General features: G+C 39.6%; 1 protein-coding gene across 2 annotated transcripts in view; it reads right to left on the bottom strand.

The window, feature by feature from the left end:
* The window catches only part of TRPM6 (transient receptor potential cation channel subfamily M member 6), a 121,637-nt gene that overhangs the window by 18,518 nt on the left and 75,828 nt on the right, over positions 1-27,291 (bottom strand). Inside the window, exons 21-32 of one of the 2 annotated variants that reach the window (XM_072959600.1) lie at positions 26,923-27,174; positions 24,588-24,762; positions 24,298-24,412; positions 20,376-20,569; positions 17,644-17,776; positions 11,596-12,728; positions 11,336-11,448; positions 9,646-9,769; positions 7,716-7,786; positions 6,310-6,368; positions 4,800-4,825; positions 1,407-1,457 (exon numbers count right to left, since the gene is read on the bottom strand). In XM_072959600.1, coding sequence (XP_072815701.1) covers positions 1,407-1,457; positions 4,800-4,825; positions 6,310-6,368; positions 7,716-7,786; positions 9,646-9,769; positions 11,336-11,448; positions 11,596-12,728; positions 17,644-17,776; positions 20,376-20,569; positions 24,298-24,412; positions 24,588-24,762; positions 26,923-27,174 — 2,446 coding nt within the window. Of the gene's footprint in view, positions 1-1,406; positions 1,458-4,799; positions 4,826-6,309; positions 6,369-7,697; positions 7,787-9,645; positions 9,770-11,335; positions 11,449-11,595; positions 12,729-17,643; positions 17,777-20,375; positions 20,570-24,297; positions 24,413-24,587; positions 24,763-26,922; positions 27,175-27,291 lie in introns of both variants that reach the window. The other variant, XM_015243670.3, reaches the window with a different exon arrangement.

Below are 27,291 nucleotides of genomic sequence, written 5' to 3' on the forward strand. Positions count from 1 at the left end.
TATTTTATTTCAAAGACCCTTTATTTTTCCCTTTACCAAAAATATTATCTATGATACAGTATTTAAAATACACTATGCCTTAAGCAGGAAGGATATCCCAGTCTTAGGAACAGATTATATAAGATTATATAATACGTTCTGAGATAGGGCTATCGCCTCCGCTCTCCTGAATACCAAACACCATATTAATGCTTACATATGCGGAACTTTCTTTTAAAGAGTATTTTAATCTGTGGTTTTCATTCTCTGTGGTCTTTCTTTTCCAGGTCGAATCTAATGCACAGTGGACTGTGGGGACATCTACTGTTAACTTTGCAGAGTTCATCTTCTTTTACCCAGAGAGAGCTGAAGACCACTTTTAATTAGAAGCAAGTGATCTGCGTTTTCCTGCTAAGAGCTGTAGCCTAACAGATCAGAGTCAATGTGAGTTACAGTGTTCCTCACCAGAGACTTTCTTAAGTTGACAGCTGGAGTCAAAATAACGGATTACTGCTGAGCTGAAAAGAGCCGGTTATAAGAGCCTGGAATGTGGGGTCTGGAATCCACTGAAATACACTATTCACTACAGAGGAGAATTCAGGATAAGGTAGTCTATTACTGGACCCCGAGCACATGACCTTGATATAATTAATAATAATGGTAATTATCATACCAATACACTTACTCATGTACCGAGCTTTAGATTGCATAAAAAGCTTGCCTGTGTATTATCTAATCCAACGCTGAGAGCAGTGATGCCCAAAAGACCACCCAATGGCACGAGTCCAGTTGGCTGTTATATCACTTTGCATTTCAAAGCATCTCCCTCTGTATTCTCAGCTAGCCCTTTGGCAGACCGTTCCTCAGGAAGGGCAAGTACAATTATTCCCACTTTGAAAGAAAGACGACTGAAGCCCTGTGAAGTGATGCTGCTTAAGAGAGTCAAGACCCTTGACATCTTGTTTAATAACATCCTTTAAGGTGTCTTTGTTGAACTTACCCTGTGGGGCTGGCAACCATTCAGTGGTTATAGTCACTGAGGGCCCACTGAGGGTACAAAACCCTGCCTCAGAGAATGAGTCTCAGGCCTGTCTCTTCCCCAGTCCAAAACACAAAGACCTTTGGCTCTGGGATGGCTTTGAGCTTGTAAAGAACTTTCAGATCTCAAGGTCATCTCTCCCCTTGACAATTTGGAACTTTCCAATACAAATAAACATTTTTTTTAATCCAAACTCTCTTAAACCCTACCAACTTGTTTTCCCAAGTCAATGGCAAGATAAGAAATCTAAATGGTCTCTCATCAGAGTAAACAACTTTTCAACCTGGGAGCCATACCAATACCACTAATTCATCAGTGTTTCTGCTTCCAAGTGCAGAATCACAGACATTTAGCCCAGTTGACATGTCTATGTGCGCATGCCTCCTACCTGAATAATGATGGTGAGGCTCCTGAGGGCTTTTTAAGGAGGCTGAGATTTCTGAAATTATAGAGAAGATTGGCATTTTAATTACTCGGCTGGAGATAAATAAATGCTTATGAATATATTCCCTTCAGAGTTACTATTGAACAGGTTAATCAGAATGGCTTCTCAGTTTTTGAAAAAGATTGCCTGATACCCTTTAACCACATTATTGTGCATGGTATCCTGACAGCTTCCAATCACTAATGCAATATCTCCAAACATATTTATACAGGGAATTGAAGAAAGACAGGTAATATTAGCCTCAAAGATGTATTTCCTCTGAACCAATTACACCTCTGGGCTGCAGAAGGCACTTGGCTGCCCATCACACTTCAGGACATCCCAGAAGCACAATTCTCTGAGCTCCCTACCAGGATGCAGTACCCATATAGACATGATTAATACCAAGTTATTAGCAGACTACTTCACTGACTTAAAATGACAATAAAATGATGAGAACACATTAAGAAGTATATACCAGAAACAAAAGAGGAGGTGGAAAAAGTGACAGCAAGGGAGGTGTTTAGTTTCACAAGGACCATGTGCTGGGAACACCTCTTGAAAGTTTAACTGGTTCTCTTCTATCTGCTCAAGTCCTGAATTACAAGGCTCCAGAGACATCCTCTGCAACAGTTTTGACATTTCATGAAATCGAAATTAGAGTGGAGAACTTTAGTCTCATGGTGGTAACTGCTTTATACCTCATAGAGGAAGCAGTGTAATGAGCCCAGTTTCACAGCTCTCTCTGGCTTCTTGTTGCTGGATAAGGAAAGGAACAAAAATCCCTTTGGGGGTGCTTGGTAAAAAGTAAGATCATCAGAAAAGACTGTTCTTTTCTAAGTTCAATTCAATAATTAAAAAAAAAAGTATTTAGCTCCCACTAAGGGTCATGCTAGGCATGACAGATATGAATAAGAAGTGGCTCCCACCTTAGAGAAAAGCTAATATGAAACACATGTAAACTATAATCACAATACAGTTTGCTAAGTAATATAATAGAGCTGTAGACAGAGGCTTAGGGAACCTTCATAGACAAACAATGAAATACTTAAAGACTATGGGCATCTGAGTCTGACAAAACTGAGTTTTAAACCTGGCTTCACCACTTAAGGAGCTGTGAGATCTTGCTCACATTTCATTCGATGCATATTTATTGAACATCTACTATGTGCCAGGTATCAGTCTATCCTTGCGAGAAAGAACAGTAATGAAAACAGATAAGGTCTCTGGCTACATTCTAGGAAAGGGAAACAGAAAATAAACAAACAAGTAAATATATAATATTATAGTACATTACATGTATATCAAGAGCATAAGGAAGTGTGGGGGACAGGGAGGTTACAACTTTACAGGGTAATTAGGCAAGACCTCTCTGATAAGGTGAAATGTGAGCAAAGACCTGAAGGGAAAGCAAGGGTGAGTTACATGGATAAAGGAAGAGTATTCCAGGCAGAAGTAATGCAAGTGCAAAGGTCCTGAGGCAGGAGCATACTTGCTATGTTAAGGTAGATAGAGTGGCCAGGGTGCATTGTGCTGAGAGGAAAGAAGGTGGGAAAGTTAGAGGAGGGAGAGCAGATCAACAGGGCCTTGTGGACCGTGTTTGGACTTTGCTTTTACAGAGTGAGACAAAACATCGTTTGAACGGATGAGTGACCTAATCTGACTTGCAGTTTAAAAGTGTTATTCTGCCTGTTTTCTGGAAATAGCCTATTTGGAGACCATCTGTAATTCAGGGAAGAGATGAAAAGTGGTATGTGGGGGTAGCAAAGTGATTAGATGCTTGATATCTTTTAAAAGACTTATGGATGGGGTGGGTGCGGGGATGTGAGAAAATGGGAGTCAAGTATGACTACAAGACTTTGGCCTCAGCACCTGGAAGGGTAAAGCTGCCATTTCCTGAGGTGGGAGAGAAGGGAGGTGGAACATTCTGAGTTGCCTTCTAGACACCACGTGGAGATGCCAACAGGTGGGTGGTCATATAGAGTGTGGAAGAAATAGTGAATGAAAGGGCTCATAAAATAAGCCTGGAAATTTTGACGGGGGCCAGGCTCTCAAGGGCACTGAGAAAGACGAAGGGATTAGCTGCCCATCCTGCTGGTAGTAGGAAACCATTGAAGGTTCCACATAAGTGATGATCTGTTGTTCAGAAAGGTAATTCCAGTAGGAACAGGGGAACGTTTAAAGGGAGGAAAACCAAACACATGATGCCAACACAAAATCAACCGCAAGAGAGAGTGTATACTTTTTCTTTAGGACAATAAACATTGGAGGCTTTAAGGCAGGAGCAATAGAGGGGAGAAAATCAGACAGCTGTTAAAGGTGGGGGTGAGGGGTAATATAGAGTTAGAAGGCAAAGTTGATAGCTAAGAGCGGTGTTGTGGGGAAGAGGAATGGGAATGACTAAGGTCCTCAGCTTGGAGAAGGGAGAGTAGGCTCTCAAAGAGACCAACAGCTGGTCAACAAAGAAACAGAGGAGCAGCCACAGAGCAGCAGCCTCATGGAAACTTTGAAAACACAGAGTATCAAGAAGGACAAAAATGGTCAGCATCAAATACCACGAGCTTGATGAGGACTAAAAAGAAGTGATGTCACGGGGCAGGAAGAGGAGAGTTTCAGGAGAGTGGTGGGGATAGACACCATGGGCTGATGACCAAATGTTAATACTTATTCAGTTAATTTGGAGGTGAGGAACAGGAAAGGCAGTTTGAAAGCTGGGTAAAATCAAGGAAAAGACTGTTTTCTTTTTTTGTGTAGAAAATGACTTAAATTTGTTTGTGGGTGGAGAAGAAGGAATCAACTGCAAAAGAAGTACTGAAAACCCCAGAAACTGTGATGGAAGAAGACCATAGAAGAGGAAGGTGGCCAGTCTGTACCCAGGGGTCAAGAAGATGGAAAGGAGCTCACAGATTGCAATGAATTTGAGGGTAGCTACTGAGAGTGGCTTCACCAGGGAGGTATCTCACAGGGCTTGGTCCTACTGAGCCACTGGGGGCATGGAGTCCCACTGAAACCGTACAGGAGAGGAGGTCCACACATAATCTTATGAATGGTTCTTAACGAGCAATGTGTTAAAATCTGACAGAGTTTCCGAATAGTCTATATGAGCTCAGTGGTTATAACCTCACTCACACAGAAGACTGGAAAATCATAGTAAAAAACAGGTAACTCAAAAGTTTTAAACCAGACATCTGTCCTGATTTATCTGGAGAAAGACATTCAACTTTCTGCTTCTCTACTGAAACTGCTACTTTGTATAGCAGACAAAAATCATCAATAGGATTTCAAGAACTCCAAAAACCTCAGCAGAAGAGTGAACCTCACCATTAATAAGATGAAAAAATAAACACAAAAACTTACTGTCAGCTCCATTTGAAATTCTCAACCTGTTTGAAAAATTAAAGTTGTTTAGATAAAGCTTTAAATTTTTCAGTGATCAAAGAAAGGAAAAGTATGTGAAACAGTAACAATACAGAGTCTATATGTATAAATGCATATATATTTGTATATAATTCTTTGAAAGAAGAGTATCAGTTACATCTGACCCCTATCTTTAGCAATAGAGAAACATTTTACAGCCCTACAATTATTTTCATAAAAAAATAAGCACCAGATAAATCATGTAATTCATTTACTGTGTATGCCCTAAGCTAACTGAAAAGCAGTTGTTGGTTTTTGCTTTTAATTAGCTATGTGATCACACAACATATATAAGATTTAACTGTGTTTGTGTTGTTCTGGATCAATTAAACTAAAGAATTCCTGAACTATGCAAAGCAGATGCCTACAAATGAGTCTGTGAATGTCTCTGGACAAGCCTACAAATCAGTTTCATTAGCCCACGTGGCCCTTAAATGTTCACAGGCTGAAATTATCTCTCTTTAAATTGTTACGTGCCCTGCTCAAGTGCACAAGTGGCCACAGGCAAGTCTGAATAAATGCATCCAAAGACTATCTCCAGTATTTCAGGTCCTTAGGGAGGAAAGTACAATTACAGTTATTGTTTAATTTCATGCTGCAATAACCCACTACTCTGCATGAGCACAAACTACTGAAACTTTGGGAGAGGAAAGTCATGTGCACATTGAGTCTAGAGGCAGGCTTGCACAGAGAGACCTTGACGGGAGCTCCAGAGAAAAGGCCACATCAGACAGTGCTGACTGCAAACTGAAAGTCACATTCCACCTGCTTGGCATCAATTGGCCCTTTGCAGAATTCAGATGGTTTTGAATGCTGCTCCCATAGCTGTATGGGTGGTTAATTTGATGATGCAGCTGGAAAAGTCCATCAAACACTAGAAGCAAAATAGAATCATCTTTGCTTGGTTGGTTTTCACATCTTCTCCGAATAAACAAAATTTCAGGAGGACACTCAAGTCCACGGCAATGTGAGTTCTCTATCTCTTCTCTAGCCCTGTCTTCCTTTCTCTCTGTCTCAGTCCTTCTCAAAGAGTTACTGCTTTGACAAACACTTAGGATGTTAATAAGAAACCAGAAAAATCAACCTCATAAACTAAAAGAAAAAAATTTGGAAAAAAAAAATTGAAGAAAAAACTATCTGGTCTTTCTTTCTTTTTTTTTTTTTTTTTAAGTCAAGACAGATTTAGTCCTACTTTTTAATGCAAATGTCACTATCTTGCCTATCAAAAAAGATATGTTACTTGTTATAGGTGAGATCTTGTTACCAGAAACAGGAAAACTAGGAGAATAATAAATGATTTTTATTCTTGCTAACAAAAGAAAAATATTGTCATTGGACACATGCTTTTTTTTTTTCCTTCCTTTTCTGACCCAATTAAATCTTTGTTCCTAATCAGGTTAAAAAAATAGAAGTCAAAGATGCTCAAAGACAGACATTTAGAAATACTCACTGAGAGCTCCTATTGCTTTTGGTGCTCCTGGAATTCCACAAAGAGTTTTTGCTTAGATCCTGAGCAGAAGGGAAAGGTCATTACATGTCACACCAGCTTCCAGTAACACATATGCAAAACACACTCCTTGGACGGTATAGTTCTTTCTTTCCTTTCCTCTAGCTCAGTATTTCTTTTACTAAACATACCAAACTCATACTAGAAAGATGCATGATGTTAGCATGATACACGAGTAACCCAAAGTGGTGACCAAAATTACTTTCATGGGGATATCAAAGAGAAAATGTAATATACAAAGGTTTTTCCAGAAATGAGAGTAAACATATAAAATCAGTTAATGACATAAAAGACGGAATGAAGGTCAAAGCTGACAGGAAACGCTGATCACTACCTTATTATGTCCTCTCATCAGTAGATTGTTGTTTCAGTTGATTATTGAGAATGTGACCTTGAATTTCTCTCATACTATTTCCTACTTAGGTTCAACTATTATTTCTTGAAACCCAGTACACTCCAAGCACTACTCTAGGCATTTTCATTAGCATTATTTTCGTTATGCACAATCAGTTCCGTAAGGCTGGCATCAACCCCCTTTTAGAGATAAAGGTAATGAAGCCCCCTGGTTAATTGATGGGTATAGCTTTGAAGCCTAGGAAGTGGCAGAGCCAAGATTTGACAGGGCAGACGCCCCTGCCTCCAATTTCCTTTCACTTACACTTCACTTTCACAGGTTACATTCCTACAAGAACATCTGAGGTTGTTAGGACACAGTCACACAGGTAATGGGTATACAGTTCCCAAGGTCATAGGGATAATGTTCAAACCAAGACCAAAATAGATTTCTTGGGCTAGTTTAAATAGATCACACTTCCCACATGCTGAACGGCAATAGAACAGGCGCTTACGGTAAGAACAGCAAGAAAAACAGACTGCAAAATCAAAGAACCTCAGTGCTGGAGAAACACGGAGGGTCCTTTACCCTGCAATGTCCAGCTCCTCCCCAACACTTCTGCAGAGAGGTCTGCTTATCCTGTTTAACTAACCACACTATGCGGAATTTACTACTTCCGTAAATAAACCGTTCCATCCTTGGAAAGCTCCAATTGCTAAAAATTCCGTCTCAGTGGGCTGAAGTCTGTCTCCCTTCTTCTACACGTTGATTCTAGTGCTACCTATTAAAAGCATATTGAAAATATTTTATTTTTCTCCACATGGCAACTTTTATATATTTGAAAACAGTCTCCAAAACTCCTAAATTCTTTCTTTCATAATGCCCGGGATAAATTATTGGGTGGGTAAACTGCAAAAAGAAAAACAAGGAAAGAATAAAGTGGGAGGGGGGCAGTGGAAAAACTGAGCTTTTAAAGTATCAGGTAAAATGGTTTTACCCCTTGAGACCGCCTTACGTAATCACTGGCTTGTGCAGAACGCCATGGAGCTTTGATTCGCATCTTCTGATATGTGCACGGTTCTAGACCTTGTTAAAAGGAAGAAAGAAATTGGAGAATACATGAAAATGTGTTACATTCGAATCACAGTTCCCAAATAAACGCTCTAAACAAGTGCATTCAGTGTAAATCTGAATATAGTTTTTTTTTAGCAAGTTTTACCAAGATTCTTTTGTCCTTTCTACTCAAGTTGTTGCCATTCTATATCTATTCTTCAACAGTTATTTTTAAATTTATAACAATTTATACCTCTATCAAAGTCAAGAATTTTAAGTTATCCATAACCTGTCCTCCAATAAAACACCTTTAGTAAGTTTTCCACTCTCACCTTCCCCTGCACCCTACCATCCATGTTCTATTTAAAATATGTGAGGTGGGGAGGGTGTAGCTCAAGTGGTAGAGCGCATGCCTAGCATGCCTGAGGTCCTGGGTTCAATCCCCAGTGCCTCCGCTGAAAAACCAAAAAAAAAAAATAAACTTAATTACCTCCCCCCTTCAAAAAACAAAAAAATAAAATAGATGAAATTTGAGGTCTGGATTGTTAGAAATTCTTCCTTAACAACTGCATCAAGCATTGTAGTAGGCTACTTAAAAAAAAAAAACAAAATAAAAACAAAAGAAAGATAGAAAAGAATGCCAGGAAATAGTTTTAATATTAAGCCTTTTCTTTAAAAGGTTGACAAGGATCATTACTGTTATGATTTTTGTATACCTGGTACTTACAGAGCCCCTGGCATATAGTAGGTGCCCCAAAATGATTTAATAAATACTTGGTTGGGTTAATTCTGAGACCAGTATTTATTAAGAGTCCCTGGCTAAATACAGGAGATAACAGTTATAATTTTTTTCCTAATATTTTGTGCTGGAAAAAAAAGTATACAGGAAATGCAAAAAAAGCTACTGGGAAAAAACTCACAACATTTCATATATGATTTTTTATAATATTATAAAATTATGATGATAAATATGGTTCTAGTAATAGCACAATATTATAATTAAAATAAAATACCTATAAGAAAAGCTAAAACTATACTTTCAGGTTCCTTAAAAACCTAAAAACAGGAGTTACCATATGATCCATCAATTCCATTCCTGGGCATATATCTGGAGAAAACTCTTACTTGAAAAGATACATGCATCCCAATGTTCACTGCAGCACTATTCACAATAGCCAAGATAAGGAAGCAACCTAAATGTCCATCAACAGATGAATAGACAAAAAAGATGTGGTGTATATACACAATAGAATACTATTCAGCTATAAAAAATAATGAAATAATGTCAATTGCAGCAACGTGGATTGACAGAGAGATTATCATACTAAATAAAGTAAATTAGACAGAGAAGGACAAATATCATATGATATCACTTATATGTGGAATCTAAAATATAATACAAATGAACTTATTTATGAAACAGAAACAAATTCACAGACATAGAAAACAAAGTTATGGTTGCCAAAGGGGAAAGGGAGGGAGAGGGACAAATTAGGAGTTTGGGATTAGGAGATACAAACTACTATATATAAAACAGACAACAAGGTCCTACTGTACAGCACAGAGAACTATATTCAATATCCTGTGATAAACCATAATGGAAAAGAAGATGAAAAAGAATGTGTGTGTGTGTGTGTGTGTGTGTGTGTGTGTAGCTGAATCACTTTGCTGTACATCAGAAACTAACATAATATTGTAAATCAGCTATACTTCTATTAAAAAAAAATCTAAAAGCAGGAAAGAGCTTATTTTCTTAAGAGAGTGTGGTAGCCACTTCTCATACTCTCAGCCCCACTTGAAAGGACAGCAGGGACCCTCAGTGGTCTAACGCTCATACCCTGAGGACACTCTACCAGGGTTCCTGGGATCCAAGAGTGTAGACTAATACATACTTATCTGACTAAATGTGGACATGGGAATCCAGTTCTTGCTGCACTCCTGTTCTTCTGAGATCTTGTTATCTTCTGGCTCTGAGTTCAGTTGGTCACTTTGAGAGCAGGTGTTGACTGTTATGACCTGGGGAGAAGGACACTCGTTGGAACAGTGATATTAATCTGAAAATATTTTGTGTTGTATTAATAGAGGTATCATGCTGAAGAGCAGTGGTTGTTAACACTGGTTGTACATTAAAATCACCTGTACATTAAAATCAGCTTTGAACTCCCACTCATGCTGACGGGACACAAGCATCCATGTGACTTTTCTATTTGCAGTCATGATTGAGAAGCAGGGTGGGGAACAGCGCTTCTCAAACTTGAGTGTGCAACACAATCACCCAGGACTGTGTTAAACCATAGAATCCTGGCTCCCACCCTCAGGATCTGTGATTCAGTAGGTCTTGGGGGGAGAACTGGAATATCTAGCAAGTTTCCAGGTGCTGCTGCTGCTGATGGGAGACTGCAGTCTGAGAACCTCTGGTACAGAGCAAAACAACAATAACAACAGGGTGGGAAGGGAGCAACTGGGAGTTTGGGATTTGCAGACACTAACAAATGTATATAAAACAGATAAACAACAAGTGCATACTGTGGAGCCCAGAGAACTGTGTTCAATATCTTATCTTATTCAATTCAATTCTTTTTTCTTATGGTGAAAAAGAATATGAAAATGAATACATGTATGTTCATGTATGACTGAAGCATTGTGCTATACACCAGAAATGGACACAACATTGTGAACTGACTCTACTTCAATAAATAAATATATATATATATATATATATATATACACACAAAAACAGCAATAATAGCAAAAACATAAGGCTTGGATTTGAAAGAAGTTGTTAGAATTCTAGCTCTGTCATTTAAAAGCTATATGAACTGGGCAAACATTGAACTTCATCAAAATAAAAAATGCTGTGTTTCAAAGGGCTTTTATGAAAAGTAAAAGGCAAGTCACTAACTGAAAGGAAATATTTGCAAAATACATATCCAACAATGGGTTTAAATCTACAATAAAAAATTAAAATAAAATTTTAAAAACTCTGACAACCTAATAAGGCAGATACCTCAATTTTAAAAATGAACAAAAGATTTGGACAGACATGTCATCAAAAAAGATAAACAGATGGAAAGTAAGCACATGAAAAGACAACTTGCAGCACTGTTGCAAATGAAACCACCATGAGACACCGCTACACACCTACTCATATGCTCAAATTAAAAAGACTGAACATACTAAGGCCTGGTGAGTATGTGGACCTCTGGAACACTCACAGACTACTGCTCCTAAACTGGTAGGAATGTAAGCCTTTTCTAAAATTAAGCAAAAACTTACCATATGACTCTAACATTCCACTCCTAAATGTTTACCAAAGAGAAACTAAAACATACATTCACACAAAGACTTGTACACAAATCTTCATAACGGCTTTGTCTGGAAGAGCCAAAAACTGAAAACGAAGCAAATGCACTGCAACAGGTGAGTGGACAAATGAACTGTGGCTTGTCCACTCTGATGACTCTTACATTTGTATCTTCGTTCCTTCTAGTACTATGCTGTGTACATGACACTTCAGAATAAAGAGAAACCAAGCTGAGAGAGGCTACTATCTCAATTGCCAAAAACATAAAAGACACTTACTGGCACCTGGAGCCCGTGTGTTTTCTTCTTTTTCTTTGATGATTTCCTATCCTTGGTTAGCATTTTCGCTTTGATCCATTTTGACTGTCCAGTCTCTGAGGATTTTGAAAGATCTGTAGAGGAAATGATTCACATGAGAAAGTTTAAGATGGTATGAGGAACCATACTTTTTCCCAGAAAAGACTGAGAGAATGGGGAGAATGAGAATGGGAGTGATGCAAGAATTTAACACTAGTTTCTAAAAAAATTCTGCTTCTTACTTTTAATCTTACGGTTCTTCAATTTCTCCTCCTTGTGCAGTCTCAGACTCTGACTTCTAATGAAGGGCCTGTCTCTACGAAGAAGATTAATCCGAAAGGAGGTGTTTGGCTGGAGACATGATCCCACCTCTGCGCAATCCCTCTGGGCCAGTCTTATTGAGTTATCAGTCAGGGAACTGCCCCGGCTCTGACTCTGGCATTGTTCACTCTGATTGGAGTCACTGCTACAAGTGGAGGACAAGCAGGTTTGCCATTGTCTCTTGAGGCTGAACACACCAGGTTCATCACCTTCTGAAAATGCCCAGTTTATATATCCACCTCCGGTCTGCATGTTCCTGACTTGGGAAGGAAGGGAGGTCACTTTCATGGGTGCAGGTGTGCAAATCAAAGTGGGTAGAACTTGCTCCCCTTTGTCTCGTCTGGCTGGCATCTGAGCAGGTGACTCACACTGCTCCTTGGTTTCCACCACGGAGCCCTGAGCTGAGTCAACCGGGGTCTGCCACGTCAGATGAACAGGGACCTCACTCTGGGTGACATGTTCAGTTGCCGGCACATCTGTACCTGCTTCTACAGATGGTCTGGGCAGAGGCCAGGCTGTTTCTGCAGAATAAGGAACTTGCTCCAGGTAAGAAGGGACCAGGAGAAACTGACCATACTTTCGGCGTGCTTGCCTGTTCGGGGCCACCCCAGAAGCGACTACACTGTTTTCTACTTCTTGCTCTTCCTGGCCATCTCTTACGTTTGAAGTCTGTCTGTCTGTAACCTCAAGAAAGGGTCCTTTATGCACTCGTGAGGGATGCCAGCCTCTGGCCAGGCTCCGCAGCAAAGAAGGGGGCATGCTGTAACACTGGTGTTTCTTCTCTCTGCAGATCTCCATGCTGCCTAGAACCTCTGCACAGGTGACATTGCTCCAGCTGTGGGGACGTTTTCTCCAAGCAGAGTGCTTTCTGTTGGCCAGGAGAGCCTCATCCTCTTGTAAGGTGTCAACAGCAGAAAGGACTTTTAACGTATCCACTGTCAGGGCAGAGAGGTCCTGCAGGTGTCCCACCTGGCTGTCCAAAGACACTAAGGAGTCCTTTATAAAAGACACTTTTTCATTCATTTCTTTCAGTTGGAAGTACATGTCTGTAACCCTAATGGTAAAGGGAGGGAGAAAAACCAACAAACACAGTAAGCCAATGGGAACTCACCTTACTCTCTTCCTGTCCTGTTTCCATCTTTAGATGGTTCCTTAGCCTCAGCTGCTTCCCAAATTTAAGTCTGTCTTCTTCCCTCTCTAACACACGCCCATCCCAGGTGACCTCACACACTCCTATTATTCCCACTATCAGCTGAATAAGGAACATTAAAAAATCACATTTCCAGCCCTCATTGCTCTTCAGTATTTCAGAATCACATTTCCAGCTCCTGCTAGTTATCTCTTCAATCATCCCGTCAAACAGCCCATTTGTATTCATTAATATATTCATTAATTTACATACTTTTAATATCTCCTATTGTAAACACTGTGCTATTTTTGTAGAGAAAAGAAATCCTGAGGAAGAAACCAGAATGATAGGAACAGAATCAATCATCAAATATATAATTAGAAAAAAAAAATCATAGATCTTCTAAAATAAAATTCCAAGTCTACAGTAAAAACAGGCTTCCCAAGCTTCCGACAGAATCCACTGTAAGAGACCTACATTCAGAGAAAGCCTGAGGCAAATTTTTAAATCTTAAATTTTAACCCCAAATTATGATGTCCAGCCATTGATTCATGTAAGAGCAACAAAAGACACCTTCAGCTATGCAAGTGCAAAAGCACATTGCCAGCAGAGGCCAGTTAAATGTAACAGGTGATTTCATTTAGAGAATTGGAAAGAATAAAGTGTTAGTTAATACTTATCTGTATATACCTCTGTAAATACATCTGTATGGGGATAGGTTTTGTTTTATGCCCTCCCCTCAAAGTCCTATGTGGAAGTCCTAACCTCCAAGACTCCCAGAGTTTGACTTAATTTGAAAGCAGTGTCCCTACAGCAGTAATCAAGTTAAAATAAGGTCATTACGGTGCACCCTAAGCCTATATAACTGATAGCCCTGTGAGAAGGGGAAATTTGGACACAGAGGGAAGATTACATGAAGACACACAGGGAGAAACGACTCTATAGCTGCTGTGATGCTTCAAGTCAAGGAACGCCAGGGACGGCCAGTAAACAGCAGAAGCTAGGAGAGGCAAGGGAAGGCTCTCCCCTGCAGCCATCAGAGAGAGCATGGACCTGTCAACACCTTAACTTCGGACTTCAAGCCTCCAGAGCGCTGAGACAACAGATTCCTCTTGGTAAAAGACACCCAGTTTTTGGTACTTTGTTAAGGCAGTCCTAGGAAACTAACATAGTATCTAAGCTTAACAATCAGTAAGTTACAAAATACATCATAAATTTGGTTATAGAAAACTAAAACACAAAATTTTAAAGCAAAAAATAAACAGGAAATTATTCTAACAAATATGAGATGTTTGTATTCCTTAACAAATCAGAAGTTTTTACAAATTGATGGGGGAAAAAAAATACAAAGGCCCCAAAGGACATGAATAGATACTCTGCAAAAGATAAAATGTGAAAGATTATGAAACATGCTAAAAATATTCAATTTCATTAGGTAAGCAGACAAACGAAAATTAAGCCCACAATGAGCTCATCTGCATCGTAACAACTTTTTAACCTAGCAAATTTTTTAAAAAATTAAAGGAACTCAGTGTTGGCGGGGACGCAACATTGGAATATTCCAAGCAGGCAACATGTACAAAGAGGCAGTAATTTTACTAAGCTAAGGGAGACAAATACCATTACATCAGAAGACAGAATATTACACAGCCATTATAAATCGTATTTATATTGTTGATAGTAATTTTTGTCTGATTCTGGTAGCAGAGGTTGGGATATGGATGTCTGTTACATTCTGCCTTACATGCTTTTAAATTTGGTATAAAAACTTTGCAAATCAAGAAACAATAAAAATTAAAATATGTTTACAAAGAATGCTAAAGTATGTGAAGAAACATTTTTGATGTGTAAGGAGGGTAGGGGGGACACAAACTTATATAATTTTAACTAAAAATATATAGAAGATGACCAGATAGAGTAAATAGAAAAAGACCAAAATTTCCACAGTGGGCTCTTGCTCATGACATTTTACTTTTCCCTTTCTTTCCTTCTCCTGTTTCACTCTTCTATTTGGAGGAGGGAGTAGAGATTCCAATTTCTCAAAATGAAAATCTTTGGTAAACATGAAAAAGTGAAAAATAGCAAGGAAGGGAATCTAACCACAGTTTCATGGCTGGTATGACCACATGCAGAAATAAAAAAAATTATTCCCAGTCTTATCTGGGGGCTGGGAAAAGCAGTGATTATACCATGAAGAGTTTAGCATTTCACTGTAGCAAGCACTTCCCAAAATAGTGTCAGACACCCCCTCTCTAGAACATCTCTCAAGTCCCGTGGACTGAGAAATCTTCTACTTCCTTCCGGAAGCTCTGCAGATAGGAATTAAAGAATAAAGAGGGTGGTGTTTGCCATTTTTATTATTGCCTATGTGGGTGGAACCCTCTCTTTCTTGCTTCTGCTATACTACTCAACTTCTGTAACTCAACAGAGGCTTAATAAAGGCTTCCTGACCTTCTGGAATCTGCAAAACTAGTCTTGGCAAGGATGATGAGGAAAAGAGCACAAAGTATATATAATCCCTTCAAAATGTGCTTAATTAGAGCCTCTCCATCTAGTGCACTGTTTCATCTAATTCAACAACAGTGCAGTCCGAACAGCAGTAATGGAGACTCATTAAGTTCCATTAGCAGCAGTCACATCGAATGGATACAATAGACACCAGTAACTATTCACAGTGACAGGTAACATGCTACAATAGAGACTGTTAGACAAATAGCCTGGTCACCCTCGAATCAGGTCCTCTTGCTTTTATAGACACTTATTTTCTAACGCTCAATGTCCTATGAAACATCTTTTAATTATATTCCTCAACCACCAACTACATTAATTTAATCTAACCTTTCAGTCATTCTGACATGTAAAATAAATTCTTACCATTTGAGGATTCTCTGTGCTCGGCTTGAGGGTTGGGAGTGGGGGGACCAGTATGGTTATTATTCCATTGTGGGCCTCTGGACCAGGTTTTTTAAATGCAATTATAGCAGGTATAATTATAATCATCATAATAATCATAATATTCACTGGGTGCTCATTATGTGCCAGGCGGTTTACAAAGGCTCTACATTATTGTATTTAATCCACATGACTCCCCTATAAGGTGGGCATTACTGCCCCCTGCATTAAAAGAGGTCACATGGCCAATCCCATGGTCAGTGACAGAGTGAGGTTTCAAATGCAGAGTGTGACTCCATGGTCAACGGCATTAAGCACAGCCCTCCAGCATCTCTCAGCAACTCATCAGGGATCCAGGCAGGTCCTACCAGGGTCCTAGGGTCCCGTGAAGCACTAAATGAATTACACCAGCATCTTTCATGCTGGGAGTCGCTCACAAATGTTTCCCCATAAGGTTTCGAGGCAAAATGATAGGACCTGTGCAAGCTATAACTCTACTGAGTCACAATGCCCATTGTGATAAAGTCTTTAAACCTTTTTTTTCAGATGTAGCATTTCCCAAATTTCATGCACCAAACATGTTTACTATGGAAAAGTACCCAGTTAACATCTTACTCCGCAGAACAGAGAGAGGGAAACACTGGCTTACAGAACTAGGGACAAAAAGAAACCAGTGTTCCAAACAGAGAAAATAAGATATAAAACAGCCTTCATGTGTTCTCTTTTTCTACTATTGCAATTCACTTAACTCTAGAAGGATAAAAGTGATCTCTTCTTCAGAAGCAGGCAAACGTGCAAACATCCTCCTAATCTCCTTTCCCTCTGTCTTCAAACTACTGCTCAGTTACCTCAGGAGAATCTTCTTCCTTCCCTCCCTCCCACAGCCACTTACGAGCTCCCCAGGATGACCTCAACAAGGACAATCATGTACAAAGAGGGACGGGGAGGTAGCTCTATCCAGAAGGAAAATCGACTGCTTGTGTTTTGAAGTTTACTTGGAGCTTCACGATGAAATTCTAGAGCCCGTGAAAGAATCTAGAATATTTGTCAGAAGTTACATATTTATCTAACATCTAGTCCTTCTCTACTCAAATGCCAAGAAAAAAATTCAAGATAAATGTAACAGCATAGGACGACTACTGGTGTTAATGTTCACTACTACGATTACTGTTATTGAATTACTTGTTTGTAAATATCTGGTTCTTAAGTTTTACTCTGTATTCACTTGACTCATGATACTGTCTTCTGTTCTCGCTTCGGCAGCATAGATACTAACATTAGAACAATACACTCTTCTCTTAGTTTTTCTTACGCTCTTCTGATCAATTCTTTTTAGTCTTTTTAGTCCATCATACAGGTGTTGGCACCACTCAGGGTGAGCCCCTGCACTTGACCTCCTCTGGACCTACCTACTGCCCCTGGACACACCTATATCCGTGTTTGTTGCTCCTTTGGCCAGGTGTGCCACCCCACCTCCCTCAGATCTCTCCTCCTCAAATGCTTCAGAGCATCCTTCCTGGGCCAGGCTCTGAAAACAGTCCAACACAACCCCCAACTCCAGCAGACCCTTTGCCATCATTGTTCTCTATTTCCTTATACTACTTTTCCCTCTCATTGATCTTCTACTGTCTGACATTCAATTACATACATTTTTGTCTTCCACCCGCCTCGTCCCTCTGCATGCATATACCAGAATGTAAATTCTATGCAGGAAGGGCCCCTGGTCTCTTATTTACCATTTATCTCCAGTAACTTAGAAGACCACCTGGAACATAATAGATGCTCAATAAATGTGCACTGGTTACATGAATATTACGCGCTACTAGAGAAAATTTCAGAGAATCAAAACCTCTGGGTTTTAAAAGTAGTTTTACTTTTTTTCACACATTCTAGTAAAATTGGGTTTAGGTAGCAGTTTAGGGGGTGAAAACACATGTATAACTTTCACCTTTCTGTTGTCATTCGGATTTGTTCCTCGTAACTACAGTTCAGACCTTCCATCTTCTCGTGGAAGTAATTTTCCACACACTGTTCTTCAAAATCATGAAGTTTTTTCAGATCCTCTGTACTCAGGTAGAGTTCTGTGGAAATAAGTATAGTACATAAAAAGAATCATTATTCACCCTCCACAGGAAGCTGATACAGTGTCTGAGTGACTTTTCTTCCACTTTGTGTCAAAAACTATGAAATAAAATAACAATAAGTAACCTACAAGTTACAATCAAGGTTAGAAGAGGCCAGTCTGTTGAAATGAGTCCAGTAAGTAAATGAAAGTTTCACCTTGTTGCATTGAGTTTATATATACACTGAGTTTGTATATCCAAAGTTTTTCTGTTGCAAAAAAGATATTACCAGTCAATAGCCAATCAAGGCTCTACATCTTTTTTGACAGTTATAATTCATTAAAGGATATATTATTTCATGATGTTATGACGCTAATGCAATTCCATGTCAAACTTTAGCAATCACATTTGGTCTACCACCTTGGCTCTAACTCTGATCTAACAGAAAAAGACATTATCTTTTGAGCAAGTTTCTAATACTTGTTAAATATAAAAATGTAGTTGCAAAAAGGGTAGAACTGGAATGTTCTCTTCCTTCGATCATTTCACCTAAATTGGGGGGAAAAAAGAACCATTTGAGTTCCACAGAATTTATTAGAAATGCACGTGTTCTTTGGTTTTCCAATAAAATGAGAGATAAAAATACAAATTTAAAATTGTAAAAGATGGCTTAAAAAAATTCAGCCATAAAATGTGTTCACAAATCAAGAGTACAATGTCTTATGGTTTTTATGGTGTGGGAGAATCCTTCATATACAAAAAAAAAATCCAGTATCCCCTCACCCCAACTCAACCCTATATGTCTGCATTAAGGGTCTTCAATGAGCAAGGAACTTCAGAATTGTCATGATTTAAGCCTTCTGTGGATTCCTGAGAGCAAACAACCCACAGAGCAATTGCAGAAACAGGGGCAGCTTGCAGAATGTGGTGCGTTCTTGCAACTGCCCACCAGGTGGCACTGCTGCCCCATGTGCACCCATCCTGATCCTCAATACCGGGGATCAGAAGCAATCTCACGAAAATTCAAGAGTTTTCCAGAGCTTCAGGTGAATGCACCTCTATCTATCAGAACATTTCTTTGATTTTTATACCAGAATCATCTTATAAGCCCAGATCAAAGTAAGGCCAGGAAAGTTTCTTTGCTATGATGTTAGAAAAGCTGGCCAAATCCTAGTTAATTCCAGGATCTCTCAAGTGGTTCCACACTCTCCTGATAGATTACAATCGTTCTGGGATGGCAAGCTACTAGAAACCTAAAAGTTAAAGTATAATTACAAGGCTTTAAATTAACATCAATTGTGCTTTGACTTCCTCATAAAGGCTAAATCTCTTGGGGGAAAGAAATGGAAAAGAAAAATAAGTCATCAAAGTGATCAAGAGGAGAAAAATACTTCTCAGAGCCAATACTCAGCAGGAGCAGAAGCGTGTCACCTGTCAACCTTGTGACAGCACCTGTCCTCCTAAGGGCCCATTGAAATGTATAAATAGTCCACAATCCCTTATCCGAAACTCCTGGAACCAGTTCCGTTTTAGAATTCAGAAGTTTTCCTTTCTAGTTCTGGCAAATTAATACAGTGCATATGCCATAAATGAAGAAAAACCCCTGGTTAGAGCTAGGGCAGTACCCTGAAATCAGACACATTATTTCTACAGCAAAATCAGTGAGTATTCTTACCACAAGGGATAAAGAGGATAAATGGCTTCACAGTAGTCCCATTAGCCTCTTCTGTCCAAATGAGTCTTCCTACAACTTCTGAAGAAAAGGACTTTACATTTTCAGAGGTATTTTAGATTTAGGGATCGAGATAAAGGACTGTGGATTTATGCCACCCGTTTCCTTTCTATCTAGGAATCATCTAGGAATGGGCCTACAACCAACTGTAGAATTGCTTGAGATGAACCACGAGAGAGCTGTAAACCACAAGAAGGAATGTTCTCTTGTGACGATTAGTATGACAGTCGTATCATGCAGTCAGGATGTGGATGGGCAAAACAAACTAGGAAAATCTCAAAATACATAGAGTTAAGCTTTGCCAAAAAAAAAAAAAAAGAGAGAGAGACAGAGAATCCACGTTTTTCATCCTGAGTTGTAGCTCTTGAAAATATGAAACATCCATAAAGAATCACCTCCACACTCAGTAGACTAGAGAACCAGAGAGCTGTGACTGCAGTGAATAAACCAAGCGAAGTCTGGTTTATCTGTTTCCCTTGGTCCACAAGACCTTCCGTATCCTTTCTATTTGGGGTCCATCTTCAACGAGGAAGTCGGTATAGGTTGCTGTGACTACTCTCTAGGGGTCATTCTGACCACTTCCCAGGTAAGTAAAGAAAACATGGATTTTTCAAGGTGACATAAAGCCTTTACACATTCAAGCAGAGATTCTGTTCCTACCTATTTCTTTCTAAGTATCAGTTCCTCTTAGCAAAAGGTACTACAACCACAAGCTGAGATCAATGTATTTACTTAGACTCAGGTCCTCAGTTGATACTCTCTTGTCAGTTTACTCCCAGAACCTTCCATCCCGTGCCCTGAATTTAAGCGACAATGTTCCAGGTGCCTTCACCTTGGAGCTCCACTCTTGACTCTCTTCCTCCTGCCCCACCAATGAGAACTTACTTAATCCAACATCACCCTCTTCTTGGTCATTTGGAGCTTGGCGATGGCAAAGACGGCGAAGGAGGAGACCCACGTGACTCAGCAGGATAAACGGTGGGGGCAGCCAAGGCTTCTCGTGGTAGGTCATGATGTAGCGGTAGCGATTGTACTTCCACAGGTTATTTGAGATGGATTCCATATCCATGTAAACATTACTGTAGGTTGTAGTAAGAGGGGGACAATGTTTTAATATGGAGTCCGGAAACATAACAGTTAGATCCTCACTTTATTTTCCAACTTTTATGATTGGTTCACCTGACATGACCACAGTTAGCCAATAGAAACAAGATCCATTGCACTGATCATTCTTTTTCCACCAAACAACATACATTAATCACCTCCTACAAGAAAATATGCTGATCAGAATAAGAAAAAGGTAGAAATCACAATCAGAGGGAAGAAAAATGCTAACATTTTAAATGTAATAAACAGAAACTGTCCTCTGGAACGTAACACTATTCTTGATTCACCCTCTCTTCTCATATAAGAGAATCTTTTCAGTCCGTAATTCATCATCCATGGTAAACAGCTTTCATGTTCCTCTATAGCATCAGCCTTATGAAGAGATTCTCTTAATATCAAATGTGACGACTGCTAGAATAATCCTAGTTAAAACATTCAAACAAAAGAATATTAATGGAGAAGAGACAGGGAAGAAGAATCAATTCATCCTAAAGTAAATCAATAAGCAGAGCTTTGATTCAGAAGCTAGATAAATTAAGAATAATTTTGCAAGAGAAGTAACACCTTTCAGTGGCCTCAATTACATCAATTATGATATGCAGACAGTGCAGTAAATGTGTCAATATTACGGAACATGTGATGGAAGTTGTGGTGGACGGTACAAATTCTGAAACAACATCATCCTTCACTTGACTTTAAGTCTATAACATGATATGGGTGGGGAAGGCACAATGGACCATCCATGTTAACATTTTGCTTAGGCTAATATGTAATTTAGTCTCTTTAGAGAAAGATGGCAGACAAGTACTTGAAAAGGGCAGCCCAATTTGGCAAATAAAAGTACAGGCAACCCCAAACTGGAGTTAGGATAAAGAGAAGGAACCTGAACTATCCCAGAGGAAGCCAGTTTAGGATAAGTGAAGCGGCCAAGTTTCAGAGTCCATAAAACAGATGAAGGAAACACAGATGACTGGGCTTAACAGTATTCTCAAAGTGTGGTCTCTGAGCCAGCAGCACAGGCATCACCTGAGAATGTGTCAGAAATGCAACTTCGTGGGCCCTAGCCCAGAACTACCAAATTAGTAATCTGTGTCTTCGCAAGTCTTCCAGGTAATTCTGCACAATCAGGGTTGAGAACCACCAAGATTAAAGGCTACTGCAAGACCAAGTGTGAGTACAGCCTTCCCACCAGCAGGGGGCGATCTTCACAGTGTAGCTCAGGTTCTTTGTAATTATTGGTATCAAGAACCTGGAAAGGGGGCCCTTGGACAAGCACTCAGACCTGGGGTTGCTCAGCTTGTGTGGCCCTCCATGTGTTCCTCTCAGTGATAAGACTGGCCTATGTGAGGATTCCTCAACCTCTCTTTTGATACCTGCTGTTTTTGAGAAACAAAAATTTCATACCCACTCTTAATACTATTTGAAATATCAAAAAAAAAAAGCTGTAATAACTAAACACCAGCAAATGCTGTAAGTTTGTAAAATGGTGAGGTTAAAGGGAATTGATAGCTGTCATATAATCAGGTAACAAGAAAAAAGGTATGTCTTCCCCATATATGTGCAACAATTCATTTCTTTTTAAGTATTCTGATTTATTTTGCCTGCCTCCAACCTTTGTCCTCTCTATTTTCTTTACTTAAATCCTATGCATTGATTTCCACTTTCTTACCCTTCTCTATGCAGTGGGACAGTCAATCAATGAAATACCTAGTACACTGCCTGGCATAAAAGAGGCATTCAGAAAATACTAGTTTCTACCCATCACTTGATTATTTTCATCCGTTAAACAAATACGTGCCAAGCACTCTTTACAGTGCTTGAGATAAATTCATGAGCAAAACAAACAAACAAAATCCCCAAAACTTGTTCTTGTGGAGTTTATATTCCAGGATAAGAGACAGGTATATAGGGGAAAAAAAAGCCCACAATATATAAACAAATTATAAAATATACTTGTATATATTACATAAGTGGGTAGTATAAGGAAAGAAGAGTAAGGAGGACCAGCCATGCCAAGGAGTTGGCCAAAGGAAAGGAGGCTGCACTTTTAAATAACAGACTTGAGTTCAGGGCTAATTAAAGAGGGGACATTTGAGAAAGACTAGAAGGAGGTGAGGGGATGGGCCACACTGACATCTGGGAGAAGAACACTCCAGGTAGAGGGAACAGTAACTGCAAACACCCCTATGTTGTTTGAGAACACGTGCGGGGCCACTGCGGCTGAAGAAGAATGGATTAGGGCAAGAGAAATGTGATGGGTGACTAGAGAAGTAGCAGGGAAGCCAAATCAGGTGGGGCTCTCCAGGACATCGTAGAAAATTTGACTTTTACCCGGAAGGAAATGGAGAACCACTGAAGCATTTGGATCAGATGAGTGACATCATCTGACTTGTATTTTTAAAGGGTCATTAGGGAACAGATTGATTAACTAATTAATTAAAAATTTTAAATGTCTAATAAACTTATCTACAAAACAGAAACAGGCTTGCAGACATAGTAAACAAACTTATGGTTACTGAGGGGAAAAGAGGTGGGAAGGGATAAACTGGGAGTTCAAGATTTGCAAAAACTAACTGCTATTTGTAAAATAGATTAAAAAAATAAATGTCTGTGTAGCACAAGGAACTATTTTCAATATCTTGTGTAACCTAGAATGAAAAACAATGTGAAAAAGAATATATGTATATATATGTATGACTGAAACATTATGCTGTACACCAGAAATTGACACATTGTCACTGACTATATACTTCAATTAAAAAAAAATTGAGTGCCATTAGGGCTACTGTGTTGAGAACAGAATATAGGGGCCATAGCAGCAGAGAAATAAATCAGGAGGTTCTGTGGTAGCAGCAGTGGGGTGGTGAGAGGTGGTTGGATTGATGACCTATTTGAATCTATTTGAAGGTAGCGTCAACAGGTAGTCCTGACAGCTTAGAGGTAGAAGTATGACTCCAAGGCTTTTGGTCTGAACAATGGGAAAGATGAAGCTTTGACAGAAACTTGTGTTCATACAGATTTGGGGAAGACTACAAGTAGAATAAGTATATGCTGGGAAAGAAGGGAGGTCGAGCATTTGGACACTTAGAAGTTGAGAAATCTGCCATACATGTGACTAATAATGGAACAGGGCAGTTGGATCTGCAGGAGAGGGAGATTCAGGCTGAAGACACATGCATACAGGAAACTGAACAAGACCACCAAACGAAGCACCAACAAAGGACGAGCAAGGTCTGGGCCCAGGGATGCTCCAGTGTTAAAAGGCTGAGAAGAGGAAGATGGTCCAGAAAAGGGACTGAGAAGTGAAGGGTGGGACAGCAGAAGACAGGGAATGGGGTAACTGAGGGCCAAGGAAAGAAAAGTTATCAAAGGCTCCTCAGCCAGCTTCCAATGTCATCAACTGTTACTCTCCGTGATTCCAAATTGCGGCTTAACCACAGTGTGTGATCTCCCGTCATTCTGCATTTATTACACTCTCCCTGTTTATTTATTTAGTACACTAACTCCCTATTTTTCTCTCTTCTCAGACTCTGCTGCCTTCCCACCAGGAATTCCATGCCCATAATTTAAAACCATAGTAGTAAAACATACAACACAAGAAAAACAAAAGTCACATCCTCGAAATACATGTGAGTCTTTCAAAATCCCTGCCCCCATTTTGATTTAAACAAAATAACTGGATTTGAGTAAAATAACCTACTTGAAGAAAGCAATCAACAGGTTCACCATGATGATATACTGCACGAAGAGGTAGACGGCTTGCAGGAATGGAGTAAGAAAAGAGCCAGGAGGGCAGGACGGCTGGCTTGAACAAACTACAAATAAAGAATTTAAAAGAGTGAGATAAGATGAATCACAGTCCTATGACTCTAGACAAATATATTTAGGACATTAACTGAGCAGAATACCACGCATGCTTGACATTTTTAAGATTCAGATGATTGTTTTCCGGGGTTCCATTTCCTTGTGACGGCGGAACCCTCTACGTACCATCGATCTCCGATGCATAGACTTCTCCATATATCATCCAGTACGGCTCAAACACGATATCGCGAGCAAGGCTCCACGACGGGGGTTCCTTTGGCGAGAGGATGGCCTTGCGAGCCACCCCGAAGCTCAGCAGGACTATGGCCATAATGATCACAATGTAGAACATGTTTGCTGTCTGCAGGAAAGCACAGCACAGCCAGAATTTCACCACAGATCAGAAACGTAAAACAAATCAAACTCCTGAGGCCACCATCATTATACCTGCCAGTAAATAGTAAGACTGTCTAGTCATTGATTAAAATGCCGAGTCCATGAAGAGCTGGATTTCCTTTGGCTAAAAGATTTTCTTTCCTCTGCACAGTATGTGTTTCATGTCAATGTAGTCTATGGAGTAATATCAATGTACTAACAGTAGAGAATCTGTGCTTTTTTTTTTTCTCAATAGAGGTACTGGGGATTGAACCCAGAACCTTGTGCATGCCAAGCGTGTGCTCTACCACTGAGCCGTATCCACCTCCCTTTCTTTTTTTAAGACGTGACAACATACAAACAACTTTTAATTAGCTAATATGCAACTTTTCACCAGTTGGACCAGAGGTTAGGAAAAGAATAAAAATTAGGGATATTCAAAGTAGTAAAATGGAATCTTATTTCCCAGGATTCTCTTCAAGATTAATTAGAGTCTGAGAAACTGATCAGGCCAAGAATCTGCTGAAGAACTCCAAGCTATTGAACACCTTGATGAGGTGAAGAACTAAAAAAAAAAAAAAAAGATGCGAAAGCAACTGTATAATGATGTTTGTTAAATCCAGTGGCTCATTAACTCTCAAGCACTTGGTCTTTGTATTAAAAGTCAGCCTTACTAGGGGGAAGGTGTAGCAAGATGGTAGTGTGTCCTTAGCATGCATGAGGTCCTGGGTTCAATCCCCAGTATCTCCACTTAAAAAAATGATAAATAAATAAATAAACCTAATTACCTGCCCCCTCCAAAAAATTTTTTTTAAAAAGAGAAAAAAAAGTAAGGCTTACTGTTATAATGCACAACGGAAGACTGTTTATAGAGCTTATATAGTATACACATGTATATATCGCACATGTACTATAACTTTTAAATCATTTGTTTCACTTACTAAATGCACATCAGTTCATCCCATTTGTTCACTGGGCAGAGACCTACTCCCTGAGTATTCCTTGAGCTTCTCTACAGTTCTTAGCCTTCCTTCCATGAGGCAGGAGCCACGTGACCTATTCTGGCCAATGGGCTGTGGAGTAACAGGGACTTGAGACACTTCCTGTCCAGAGCAGTTAAAAGCTGTTAGACTTTCTCCAACCCTCTCATTCCCTGTCAGAGGAAACCTTAAAAGCCGTATGTTGACACGGCTATGGCACTAGATGGAAGGATTTGGGATCTCTGAGTCCCTGGGTAGAGGATGGCTCCCATGAGCACACATCAACCTTTACATTAGGGAGAAATAAACTTGTGCTAAATCACGAGAGGCACTGGTTACCTCAGCATAGCCTACCAAATTAATACCAGTGTCACCAAGACCAGAGAAAATATTGCTGGTCTAAGAGAAAAATACAAAGTAAGAAAAATCTATTGCTGGAGTCCTGGAGGTCCTCCCTTTTCCATCCTCTTTCTTTGTTTCAGCACTACTTTTCTCTCTCAAGAACTTGCCCCTTCTCTGACAGTGGGGATTCTAGAAGGAAAAGCAAAGATGACCTTGAGATGCTGTCCTTCTTGGGTCCTGTGCAAAGCCAGCTGGACAGGGCTAGCACAACTGCAGTGAGCTCAGATGGGAGACAGAGCTGGTGGCCCAGATATGAATCCTGGCTCCCCGACTTCAGCCTTTGGGAAATTTACCTAACCTCCGGTTCCTTGAATGTAAAAATGTGGCTAATAATAGTACCTATCTCATAAAGTTGTTTTGAAGATTAAATGAGTTATTACATACAAAGTACATAGCACAGTATATAGCACACAGTAATTTCTATTTAAGCCTTGGCTGGGGGTGGAGACATAAAAAGATAAATAAACATTTCAGCAGAAAATATTATTAGTGGAAGCTTCACACAAATCTGGCCCTTAGAAATTACCGTGCTCAGAGACACATTTAATTCAATGTCATATCATCTGGCATTAACCAAAATGGTAAGCTAGTATCCAACTATCCAATATGTTATCCAACGAAATTTGTTAAATGTGAGTTTATGGTTATAATGAAAGCAGTGATGAAGTATAAAAATTTTCAGAAGTTGAATTATTGGATGTGAACCATGAAATTAGGTAGAACTGTTAAAAGAACACCAGGTTACACAAGCGGACTGGACTCACCATTTTTGCAATCATGGTCACATAGGGACCTGCATGTTGATTCACAGCGAAGAAGTCCAGGAGCCGTGAGAACCAGAATATGATGTCAATGCAGTATATTAGTCTTCCCGCTGTGTAGAAAGGAGGGTCACCCCACCGAAGGCCAAAACCCACTGAAAACAGGCAAATAGCCAGAGTTTCTATTAGGTTCCAGTACTCACTAATCCATACCTTCACCTTTTGGGTAAACTTCCCAGGTTCTGAAATTAAGACCTAAATGATGAAAGAAAGAGGGATATTTAAAGAATGGGGTATAATCTACAAATCTCATCAATAGGATCTTTAATACATCAATTGTTTATTTAAAAGTAATCTGAATCCAGCCAAACC

This window comes from Vicugna pacos, chromosome 4, assembly GCF_048564905.1.
Source record: "Vicugna pacos chromosome 4, VicPac4, whole genome shotgun sequence".
NCBI lineage: Eukaryota > Metazoa > Chordata > Mammalia > Artiodactyla > Camelidae > Vicugna > Vicugna pacos.